The sequence below is a fragment of the Ostrea edulis genome, chromosome 5, assembly GCF_947568905.1.
Source record: "Ostrea edulis chromosome 5, xbOstEdul1.1, whole genome shotgun sequence".
Taxonomy (NCBI): domain Eukaryota; kingdom Metazoa; phylum Mollusca; class Bivalvia; order Ostreida; family Ostreidae; genus Ostrea; species Ostrea edulis.
The window spans coordinates 56,818,523-56,831,867 of NC_079168.1; the positions used below are offsets into that span (position 1 = coordinate 56,818,523).

At 35.6% G+C, this 13,345-nt stretch overlaps 1 protein-coding gene across 3 annotated transcripts in view; it reads right to left on the reverse strand.

The window, feature by feature from the left end:
* Positions 1–12,491, reverse strand: part of LOC125649209 (uncharacterized) — an 18,174-nt gene extending 5,683 nt beyond the window's left edge. The window contains exons 1-4 of one of the 3 annotated variants that reach the window (XM_048876513.2): positions 11,886–12,491; positions 9,944–10,105; positions 6,655–6,796; positions 38–205 (exon numbers count right to left, since the gene is read on the reverse strand). In XM_048876513.2, coding sequence (XP_048732470.2) covers positions 38–205; positions 6,655–6,796; positions 9,944–10,105; positions 11,886–12,376 — 963 coding nt within the window. In that variant the 5' untranslated portion in view covers positions 12,377–12,491. Of the gene's footprint in view, positions 206–6,654; positions 6,797–9,943; positions 10,106–11,885 lie in introns of all 3 variants that reach the window. The other 2 variants (XM_056164904.1, XM_048876514.2) reach the window with 2 other exon arrangements.
* Positions 12,492–13,345: the final 854 nt, after the last annotated feature.

Genomic DNA, 13,345 nt, shown 5'->3' on the forward strand with positions numbered 1-13,345 from the left:
GGGGGATACTATTACATCTGAGGAGAGACACACTTACAGATGTTTTCATGCATAAGATTCCAAAAATGACACCAATTTCTGCAAGGAGAGACGTCTTCAAATCTAACAATAATTCACCAGCATGTTGTCCCAAGATTTTATTCGTAACTGCTCTAGTGATTTGAAATCCCTCTTTATGATCTTTTTCATCATAATCTGGCTTTACCTACAATGAATTGCACACACATACATACAGGCCTTGGTGCCCATGCACTACAATTTATACATTTTATTTTACATATACATGTACCATCAAAGTTCCTTAATTTTTCATAAAAGTGTGAAATAGAAAATTTATAATGATAATAATCTAAAGCCATATTTGTAAAGACAAACCGTACAGTGTAAATGTACAAGAGATGTTTGTAAAACACATATGCCCCCCCATGGTGCAAAATTGAAAAGGGTTATACACACATCATTTAATTGAGAGTAGTATCATCAATTCAAAATATTGAGCAGACAATATCTTCCTATGTCAAGAGTGGATTGACCATGTGACCTAAAAATCAATAGGGGTCATCAACTCCTGAAGATGTACCAGTGTACCAGGTTTGATGTCTGTCAAACAAAGGGTTCTAAAGATATTTAATGTACAGTATATTCCTATTTTTGACCCTTGACCTTTGACCATGTGACCTCAAAATCAATAGGGGTCATCTCCTCCTGAAGAAGTACCAGTGTACCAAGTTTGATGTCTGTCAAGAAAAGGGTTCTCAAGATACTGAGCAGACAGTATATTCCCATGTCTAGTTTGACCCTACAGGCTACAGATGACTTGTGCAACGCCTGTTGAGTACTCGTACTATGCTTCTTCCCTAGGCAGACAGGACATCTGTGCCCACTGTGGGGAGTCCGGGGCAGAAAAAGATAAAGATTTGTGTAAACAATTCCGTGTGGTTCTTCCAGTATGTAATGCCTGCATCCAAATGAAAAAGGACAAAACCAAAGAGAAATCCAATTTAATGACAATGTGTTCTGTTTAAATGAAGACTCTTATTATCTTCAGAACTTTTTCTCTATTTTGAGATGTTTTATTTTTACTTCTTTTTAAGTTCCATGTTCATTTAATCTGGTCAGATTTGTATGTCTAGTCCAAGAGTACACAGTGTGGTACATGATTTAATAATAAACTTATTAAGTTGGAATGTGACATTTTTTTTAAAGACACTCATATACATGAAAACTTTATTTGAAATGAAAAATATGCAGGTCTACAAAATATTGAAGGTATATTGTGACACGAAAAAGTTCATCTAAAATCAATGTGGTCTCTACTTAATATAAATCTCAGTGCCTGATGCATCTGACAACAACAAACCGAATGCATGTTAATTTTTGGTCTATTTTCACTCATTGCTGGTCCTGCAAGTATAAAATAGTTGTCAGTAAAGAAATATATACTAATATGCATCTGTTTTTTTATTCTTTCAATACTAAATCAAAGTATAAAATTTCCAAGGAAAAATAAAATAATTTCCCTACCTACCTACCTACCCATACCCTAAAAACCCAGTCGGGGGAGGGGAAACAAAGATATTTTTAATAATATAAATATTGAAATCAGCAAGCATGCCATCTCAAGTTTTCTAAGAATAGTCCTAAGATGTAGCTTTAGGTATAATTCAATGTATAACGACCATATATATCTAGTAAATGGATGGTGGGATTTTTGCAATCATGGTATCATTTTGAAGGGTTCATCAAATAAAAATAATCCACCATAGGAATTTTCTAAATTTTCTTTACCTCTTGATTTATTTCGCCTAAAATTTAACATTCAGTCTATGGGAAGAGCATGTTTTATTAAAATATTTTAAAAGAAATTATATTTTCATATAAATCTTTGGTAGAAAGTTACATACACTTTCTCTTTATGGAAATATGAAATAAAATTAATCATTTACCACATGCACATTTTTAGAAAATTATTTTTTTTTTTATTTATACAAAGTAATGCAGTCTCAATTGTGCAAAAAGGTCAGTTTCTAATCATTTACCAGTCATGTGAATTTCATCTACTTCACGTTCAACAAAAAATATCTAACAATAAACAATTACGTTGATTTAAATCCTTCAAAATTGTTCGTTATCCTTCCTTTATACACTGAATACCTTAAGATATGTCTTCCCAATGGGACAAAACTTTGAATGGTCCTAAGACACGTCTTAAGAATGATAGACATAAAAGCTCTCTTTGGACTGCCCCAACTAGGATTGACTTAAATTAGGAGATTCCTGATATAAAAAAGAAACAACGGCTGTTTCTTTAACTTAAACAGTAAAATTCTTGTGAAAAAATACTTGCATTACTATCATTTAATTTATTGGTATAAGGACCATGCCCTATTATCAACCAAAAAAGTGTCATATCATGCAGATATATTTATGCCAATTAGAGATTTTGTTCTGTGCCTTAAAGTGGCATGCATGGACATGATTTGCACTGAAAATTTTCAAATCCCCACTCCCTATTTTTAATGTTTACAATGCCTAACCAAGGTATTTCTAATGTTCAGCAAAAAATTGAATGTCAGTTGTTGAGTTTCAAATGAGATACAGCACTTACAATTCTTTGATATGTAAACAAGGATTAATTGTGCCATGTTTTTGCTTTTGTACAGATTGCTTAATACATGTAGAACTATGTTTAAAACAAAATGAGCTGTGACAAACACTAGAAACTGTTTAATTGTGCTCAGAATTAAGTTGTAAATTGAAAAAATCTGCTTTAAATGAAACTTTTACTAGTATATTTAACCTATGTAAACACAAATATGGGACAACCCTTGTTTGCATAACAAAGAATTGTGAGCCAGTGTATCTCTTTTGTAACTCGACAACTGACATTCAAATTTTTGCTGACAATTAGAAATACCTTAGTTAATCACTGTAAACATTAAAAGGGACGGATTCACGATTTCCCTCCAAATTTTGTTTTTCACTTTAAATGATCAAAATCTACAGCCTAATATGTTTGGAATGTTTTACAAAAAAATTAAGGTTAATCATCATGACAGAAGTTCATTATATAGAGTTTATTATTTGTTTTGAAGTGTGTTATTGTTTACGAAGTTTTCAAAATAAATGGATATTGATACAAGTTTATCATATATATCACATCTTCAGTATACTTTAGGTAAAATGTGTCATTTAAAACTTAAAATTTGTGATTGTACAAAATAAACATGCTATAAATTATTAATAATGATTTTTAATAATATGTGACAGGGACGTGATTTTAACTAACATTTTTGTGACGAAAAATTACATTTTAATTCCCCTGATCTTTAAAGCATATTTACATATAAACAAAAGGCCCATGGGTCACAACGCTCACCTGAGTCACCTTGGCCCATATTTAAAGATTTCCCCAACATTCGCATGTAAACCTTTGATCCCTATTGTGGCCCAAACTTACCCCCGGGGGCCATGATTTTTACAAACTTGAATCTGCACTATGTCAGGAAGCTTTCATGCAAATGTAAACTTTTCTGGCCCAGTGGTTCTTAAGAAGATTTTTAAAGATTTTCCCTATACATTTATATGTAAAAATTTGATCCCCTATAGTGGCCCTACCCTACCCATAGGGACCATGGTTTTAACAAACTTGAATCTGCACTAATATTGTCAGACAACTTTCATGTAAATTTCAGCTCTTCTGGCCCAGTAGCTCTTGAGAAGATTTTTAAATGACCCCACCCTATTTTGGCATTTTTATGCCCCCTTCAACGAAGAGGGGCATATTGCTTTGCACCTGTTGGTCGGTAGACCAAATGTTGTCTGCTCAATATCTTCAGAACCATTCACTTCATTGTTATGATATTTCATATGTGGGTTGGTAACAGGTAGAAAAGGACCCCTATTGATTTTTCTGGTCAAAAGGTCAAAGGTCAAACTACTCTGGACATAGGAAGATGCTGTCCGCTCAATATCTTGAGAAACCTTTCCTTGACAGACATTAAACTCGGTACACTGATACATTGTGAGGAGTAGATGACCCCTATTGATTTTGAGGTCACATGGTCAAAGGTCAAACTGGACATAGGAATATACCAGAGTTCTTGAAAAGTGTCGGTAATGTCGGATTATCCGATAAAAGTGGTAAATATCCGACACAAGTTACTTAATTGTCGGTCCTGATGGCCAATATAAGATCGGGATTGAAGTCCGTTTTTTACCGGGAAAAAATGGCGGCCACGTGGCCGATAAATATTCATACTGATGCTAAATCCGGCAACACAGTGAAACGTAAATGTGAGGAATCAGTTGTGAGGAACTACGAGGAGAAGAGAAACCAATTGTTTCAATCCGCCTGGCAATCTGGGAGACAATGGCTTTTGTTTGCAGCGGTTTTACCTATGCTTGGTGACACAATCTGCTCGAAGTCAAAACTGACGAAAGACCAACTACACCCGGGCAAAAGTGAGAGAAAGAGTAGTTACAACAATTGAAGAGGAAGATGAGAAAGAAGTTAAGAGGAATATACAGGATAGAGAGGAAAGTGGAGGATGAGAGAGAAGTGGAGGGTGAAAGAGAAATAGAGCAAGAGAGTGACTCAGATAGTGAAAGTGAGGAAGATTCATTCAGAGCGTAGGGAAGATGAGAAAGGGTATGAAAAGATAATTTATGAACTTATAGCTGAGATGGAGATTGAATACAATTACACATGTAGTTGATTTTAATTTTGTTTGGGCTGATACTATTTCTAAAATGTCTGACACATCAAAAGAAATTTCAAGAACTCTAATATACTGTCTGCTCAATATCTTGACAGACATCAAACTTGGTACACTGGTACATCTTAAGGAGTAGATGACCCCTATTGATTTTGAGGTCACATGGTCAAAGGTTGAGGATCAAACTGGACACAGGAATATACTGTCCATTCAATATCTTGAGAACCCTTCGCTTGACAGACATCAAACTTGGTAGACTGGTACAGCATAAAGAGTAGATGATCCTTATAAAATTTGGGTTTATATGGTCAAAGGTCACAGGTTAAACTGGACATAGTAATATATTATCTCCTATATTTTAATAACCATTTGCCTGATTGACATCAATATCTTGAGAACCCTTCGCTTGACAGACATCAAACTTGGTACACTGCTACAGCATAAGGAGTAGGTGAACCCTATTGATTTTTAGGTCACATGGTCAAATCCTCTCTGGACATAGGAAAATATTGTTGGCTCAATATATGTTGAATTGGTTTGGCACTACTATCAATTAAATGATGCATGTGTATAACCCTTTTCAATTTTGCACCAGGGGGCACATATGTTTAATAAACATTTCTTGTTGTGAATATCTCCCCTGTGAAGGGATATGGCCCTTCATTTGAACAAACATGAAAGCCCTTCACCCAAGGATGCTTTGTGCCAAGTTTGGTTGAAATTGGCCCAGTGGTTCTGGAGAAGTAAAAAATGTAAAAAGTTTACAGACAGACGGACAGACAGACGATGGACAACAGGTGATCAGAAAAGTTCACTTGAGCTTTCAGATCAGGTGAGCTAAAAATATTGGAAATTGGAATACAAATAATTTAATAATGAATGTTTTTGTGGTAGAGTATATTTATATGTGTATTATAAAAGATAAAAACAATATGGAAACCTATTTTCAACCTCATATTACTATGCATTGAAATGGTATAATGGAAAAAAAACACGCAAAAGATATATGATCCATTTACATGTCTTATGGATTTCTTGCATTATATTTCATCAGATGTGGACTAACATGTTTTGTTGTGGACTCCCAGAAATAAGATTTCAGGAACCCACATGGCTCCTGGAAATTTAGTCAAGTTTCAACCCTAATTATGCATGCATCAAGTTTGGTTGAGAACCATTCAGTGGTTCTTAAAAAGATGTCGAAAATGTAAAAAAGTTTACAGATGGACAGACAGAACAGACAGCTAGACAGAAAATACAGCTTACTTAAACATTCTATTCAGGTGAGCTAAAAAGACATTCACTTGAATAATTCTATTTTGATCCCTTAATGAGGCCCCACCCTACCCTCAGGAACTATGATCTGAACAAATTTGAATCTACTCTATATCAGGAAGCTCTCCTTAAATCCCTCTTATGGCCAAGTGGTTCTTGAGAAGAAGAATTTTAAAGATTTTCCCTATGTAATTGCATGTAAAACTTTGATCCCCTATTGTGGCCCCATCCTACCCCCAGGAGTCTTGATTTTGATAAACTTGAATCTCCACATGCAATGTCAGGAAGCTTTCATGTAATTTCAGCTTTTCTGGCCCAATGGTTCTTGAGACGATTTTTAAATGACCCTACTCTATTTATACATTTTTGTGATTTTCTCCCCTTTGGAGGGGGCTTGGCCATTCATTTGAACAAACTTGAATCCCCTTCACCCAAGGATGCTTTGTGCCAAGTTTGGTTGACATTGGCCCAGTGGTTTTGGAGAAGAAATCGAAAATGTGAAAAGTTTACACACAGACACGGGTGATCAGAAAAGCTCACTTGAGGTGAGCTAAAAACATAGAAATTGAATAAAGACTGTAGAGATTACAATTATGCACTTATTTTTCCCCCCAGATGAATTGGGTATTATAATTTTGAGAGGAATTAATGAGATATTTACCTCCACCACTCTAATAACGACAACACTAGAACTCCTTCCAATTGAGCTGATGGTGGCTACAGGCAATGTTACACGCAGATCTGGAACACTTAAATTCCTAAGACCTCTAATCATCATTACTGACTTTTCCATAGAACCAGACCTAAAGAGTAAAAAGATTATTTACTGATTTTATCAACAAGACTTGTTCTTCCTGCTCTACATCACTATGCATTTAGTTTATCTTACACATGTGCGGTTGTAGAGAAAAAATATTTGGAAAAAAGGACAATTTTTGGCAGTTTTTGCCCTGCCCCTAAAGCAGGGTGCAAAAGTCCTGAAATTTACAATATAAGCCCCCCTTGTCCCAAAGATGCTTCATATCAATTTTGAAAAGCATTGAAATAGTAGTTATCAAGAAGTTAAAAATGATCAATTGTTAACAGACGATGGACGACTGACAACAACAACCAATTGCAATAGGTCACCTGAGTTTATTCAGGTGACCTAAAAATCAAAAAAATAAAAATAAAAACAAAGGCTCATGGGCCATATTGCTCACCTGAGCAGCAGTTCCTAGCAATATACATTCTTGAGCAAAACTATGATTATACCAACACCTTGGTTCAGAATTCTTTTCAAAGCCACTAAAAATTCATTATTTAATTATTATCCCCTGCCCCCATTTAAGAGGGATATGGCCCCTCATTTGAACAAACTTCAGCTAAGGATGCTTTGTGTTAAGTTTGTTCAAAATTAGCCAAGTGGTTCTGAGAAGATTTTTAAAAGTTGTTTCTATAATGAGAAGATTTTTAAAGATTTCCTCTATGTATGTAAAACTTTGATCCCCCACCCTATCCCCGGAAGGGGGGAGGGGGTATGATTTTAACAAACTTGAATCTGCACTTTGTCAGGAAGCTAATTCCTGTAAAGTTCAACTTTTCTGGCCCAGTGGTTCTTAAAAAGAATATTTTTAAATGACCCAACCTTATTTTTGCCTTTTCATGATCATCTCCACTTTCAAGGGAAACGGTCCTTGGTTTGAACAAACTTGAATCTCCTTTACCCAAGCATATTGTGTACCGTATATACTTGCCTATAAGTCGGATTTTTTTTGAGTCAATTTTTGGTCCAAACTCTATGTCCAACTTATAGGCGCGTCCTAAGAAGATTGGTATTTTTCTGGGCGGCGTAATGTAGTGTTTTTTAAACAACTCCGACGATTATCATGGACTACCACACAAATGATTATTTTTCACAAATATCTAGACATATTGTATTGTTTATGTATTTTAAAATTATGTTTAAAGTACAAGTATTTACATATTTTTATCCAGTTAAATTGAATTACTAAGTAAACACAGTGTGGGGTACTGGTAATTAGGAGACCATAATTAATTAGGTAAACAAGGAATATTCCCATTGTCCATAATAGATCAAGGGTTGTGTTTAAACCCCAAACAGATATGGCTTGGATATTGAGCACCTCATAATTATTAATTTCTCAAAATATTTTTTGAAACATAGGTAAAAACACTAGAGCATTGACTTGAAATTGTCAACCGATTCTGACAAAAATTTATACCGACTTACAAGCGGGTCAATGACAAATTCCTACAAAATAACCTTAAAAAATACAACCAACTTATAGGCGGACCGACTTATAGTTGAATATATACGATACCAAGTTTGATTAAAAATTGGCGGTTTTTCTGGAGAAGATTTTCCTATATATATTAACCTGTAAACATTTGATCCCTATTGTGGCCCCACCCTACCCCCAGGGGCCATGATCTGTAAAAACTTGAATCTACTCTATTTCAGGAAGCTTTCATGTAAATCCCCACTCTTCTGGTCCAGTGGTTCTTGGGAAGAAGATTTTTAGGGATTTTCCCTATATATTCAAATGTAAAACTTTAATCCCATATTGTGGCCCCACCCTCAGCCTACCACCAAGGGGCCATGATTTTAATAAACTTGAATTTGCATTATATGAGGAAGCTTTCATGTAAATTCAAATTAAAGATACCCACGGCTGATCTCGTCTTCTACTCATCTGATGAGTAGAAGACGAGATCAGCCGTGGGTATCCGACGATGCAGCTTTTCTGGCTCAGTGGTTCTTGAGAAGAAGATTTTTAAATATTTTCCGTATATTTGTATGTAAAATTTTGATCCCCCCTTGTGGCCCCATCCTACCCCTGGGGGCCATAATTTGAACAAACTTGAATCTGCACTATGTCCGAAAGCTTTCATGTAAATATAAGCTTTTCTGGCTCAGTGGTTCTTGAGAAGAAGATTTTTAAAGATTTTTCCTATATATTTGTATGTAAAACTTTGATCTCCCCTTGTGATGCCATCCTACCCCCGGAGGCCATGATTTGAACAAACTTGAATCTGCATTATGTCAGGAAGCTTTCATGTAAATTTCAGCTTTTCTGGCTCAGTGGTTCTTGAGAAGAAGATTTCCTATATATTAGTATGTAAAACTTTGATCCCCTATTGTGGACCCATCATACCCCCACGGGCCATGATTTGAACAAACTTGAATCTGCATTATGTCAGGAAGCTTTGATGTAATTCTCAGCTTTTCCATCGTCGGATACCCACGGCTGATCTCGTCTTCTACTCATCAGATGAGTAGAAGACGACATCAGCCGTGGGTATCCGACAATGCAGCTTTTCTGGCTCAGTGGTTCTTGAGAAGAAGATTTTTAAATGACCCCACCCTATTTTTGAATTTTTGTGATTATCTCCGCTTTGAAAGGGACAAGGCCCTTCATTTGAACAAACTTGAAAGGCCTTAAATTCACCCAAGGATGCTTAGTGGCAAGTTTGGTTGAAATTGACCCAGTGGTTCTTGAGAAGAAGTCGAAAATGTGAAAAGTTTACAACGCCGACGATGACAACAGACAACGGACAAATTTTGATCAGAAAAGCTCACTTGAGCCTTCGGCTCAGGTGTCAGAGGTAAAAATAGAATCCTCCCAACCGCCCCATACTTTTTGGTGACACTGGATGATAATCTCCCAAATAAGTTGAATTGGCCTTACTATCTTCCCTTGGAGAAGGGTGTGGCCATTCAATTGAAAAGCTTTGAATTCCCATTACCAAAGGATGCTTTGTGCCAAGTTTGGTTAAAATTGGCCTAGTGCTTTTGGAGAAGATAAAAATGTGAACAGTTTACCATGACATTGAAAATGACAACAATGACAATGATAGACAATGGACCATTTAGAAAAGCTTTCTTGAGCCTTTGACTTGAGTGAGCTAAAAAGGCTTAATATATCCTTTTTTTCAAGACAACTTACCTTACATTCAGCAAAAAAATCTCTAAAAATTTACAGCACAAGTCTATGTATGACTGCCCAGTAATGGATTGTTCATTTGCAAAGTTTCGATCACTTTGGATGAGGAATTCTTTCAGAAACATATAAAACCGTCGTAAGGCAGATTGACTTAGGACAAGTAACCTACAAAACAAACAAGAGTATCACAAATGGTACAACATATGCCCATCGGACAATGAAATTCAACCTGTAAGCACATTATGCACTCTGAATTGATATCACATACATTCTGAATAAAAAAACCTTAAAGTATGTAAGTCATTGATACAGAACTTTCGAAACTATTGTTAAAGTGATGTGGCCTATATAAGCCTCTTGTTTTACCTATTTCTAATTGACTCTAGTCCATTCAAGTTTGTAATTAAAAACACTATATATATATATATATATATATATATATATATATAGATATATAGATAGGTTTTAAGCATTTTCATTTCTAAAAACGGGGGGAGGGGGGGGGGGGGAATATGACAGCCATTTTATGCTAATTTGGTGGAATAATATGAGATTATCATATACAGTACTGTATATCAGAAAAAATAAACTTTGATTTATAAGCTATTCATTAACATGTCAGATTAAGACTTGGTGGTGAAAAAATTCAAAATACTTCTAAAATAAGTTTTTTTCCAAAAATTATAAATCCCTTGTCCCAAAAAACTCAGAACTAGCTGCTAACCTGGCTCACATAGCTGATAAATGTGCAAAATAAATGCTTCCATGAAACTTTGTATTCATGTAGACTTTGTAATTAAATTAATAAATTGTGTGCGCTACTACAATATATACTGTGGTACATAAATGCCAAAACCAGATATTAAAAAGAGATCTACAATAATTATTCCTAAATGGTAGTCTAGGTCACCTACAGATTTGTCAATGCAGTGCTCTACAAGACGAGTGGGGAGTCAAATGGCTTGCATGAGCTAGGCTATCCTAAATGGGTGTTCAAATATTCATGAAACCTAATATGATCTACGGTGTGACCGTTAAGACGAGCGAAGCCCATTAACATCTTGCAACATGACTTATAGACATTTTATCCACCTCTTCATTTAACGAGGGAAATATAACGCAGTGGATGTAAACAGTTACATTGTGATGTCATATCAGCTGCAATGGGTTTTTTTCTTCTTCTTTCAAACCAAGCAAAAGCAAAACGTTTGAAACTATCAGAAAGCTTGTCTGGAATTTAAAAACATATATGTTACTTTCTAAACAATCTAATTATTTTAATTACGGGATTGTCAATGTCGTATAACGCAATGACGGCGAAATTTTTCCAGAAGCATTACAGGTGATACTCATCTTTTTTCAGCTGATGAATATTAAGAACAAATCACGTGACTCGTATGTGTAATCATTGGAGCGAGCTGTCGCGTCGCGGCTCACTATCAATTATAAGTTGTCATAATTATGCAAATGAGAATTCCCTTGCTGATATATCCTCTGATGCTTGTGCAGGGCAAAAAGGGGATGGCACTGAATGCAGTGTAGTCAACTTCCACTCCCCTTTTACAGATTTTTTCTAATTTGAGAAGCAGTAGATGATGTTTGACGGTTGATTATAGCCAATAAATGGACTTTATTTCCAGTTCACCATGACAATGCGAGAGACAAGACCTTGACAAAGTTGCTTCTAAACGATAGGGGTCTATAATTATCATATAATATCAAACTTTCTGCCGAAAATTCCAAGCGATGCAGCTGGTAAAAAAGAAAACCTAGATGGCGGTGTGATATACCTTGTGAATAGTTTTTTTAATTTTCATACAGATATTCAAAACGTCGAGTGCCTGTGAATTTATCCTATACCTTTCAGTTTTAATCATAATGCTTCTAAATATTTAAATATGTGAATACAGTACACAAATATATCATAAATAATGAAAATACTAACTTGGAATTTTTTTTATGGCAATCCAATTCGTTATCTATTGACTTCAGTGTTTTTTCGCACTTTTCAAAGACACTGCGATATCTGACCCACGTCCTCCACTTTTCGCCCTCCTTTAATGTCACACCCGGTCTGTCGATTTTATCGGTTTGACTTATCAAAGAATCCAAAATATGTTTTCTATCCTCCTCTAGTGGGTACTTAAATCCACTTTTCTTCTTTGTAAATAATTCGTAAAATTTTGAAATTTCTGACGATTCCGAGTTAAAACACAAGCCATACATCTCTGCCCGCTGTAGAGTCCAGTTCGACACCTGCATTTTTCCAAAAGAACTGGTGGACCTAGAACAATCGCTCTTACACATGTCATCAGCATCTCTGGAAGTAGACACACGTTTTCTTCTTTTTGCGCTAAAAACATCAACAGAAGCATGTCTTTTTTTCGCTGAAAATCGAGAAATCGAGGGAGAGGTACATGTACTGTCTACCTCCATGTTTTCCCGAATTTTTTGTAATGGAAATGACCGAGTAGTTACGAATGGCAAATGGTTTTCCAAAAACACATCCGATCGACAAGATTTTTTCCGGGTTGCGGTTTTTGACTGATAGAAAAATGTACATATATATATATATAAAAAGAACAACCAACCAACTGATTAATTTCCTTCACTTCCAAAAAGGGACCACAGCTGCCAATCTGTTTGAACCGTTTGAAAGAATTTCATCATGTTCCTTTCTGTTCATGCGTAGCCGGGCTATTCCTTTTGATTTTTCAACCATATGCACATAATTGATTTAAATACGCCTTGAGAAAGTGTTTTGTAGGTTACTACAGTCTTTTCGCATTTACATGGAATATGTACGCCACTGGTTATTTGCACAGGTGCTTGTTTCAAACAATTAGTTTAGATATATCACTAATATTATCAGTGATAAAAACTAATTGTACGAAATCACAGGGGCTAAGCCCGTTTTGGGTCCGAACCCTGTGATACCATAAATATAGACTTATGGTATCACAGGGTTCGGGCCCAAAACGGGCTTAGCCCCTGTGTACGAAATAATACGTTTGAATGAATTTCTATTTCGTTCGAACAAATTGATAATTCGTGATTCATAGCTATAGTTAAAATGTATCTCATTTCCAGTGTTAGAATCATTAGCACTGTGGGTTTTTGATATGCAACTGGCATAGTACGGCAAGTGGCTATATATCAAGTGGCATTGCAACTGGCTGATGCAAGTGGCAATTGGCAAGTGTCATATGCAACTGGCCCATGCAAGTGGCTATAGACAGTTGGCATATGCAAGTGGTTAGGCCAGTGACTTACAAGACAAGTTGTTTAAATTAAAGACCAGTTGAATAACCAGGGGTTCAGGACACCAGACAGGTGTATAGAATATATGTATATTTTGTAAATTGTTTAACTTGTTGTATTTCGTTAAGCACCAGACAGGTGTCA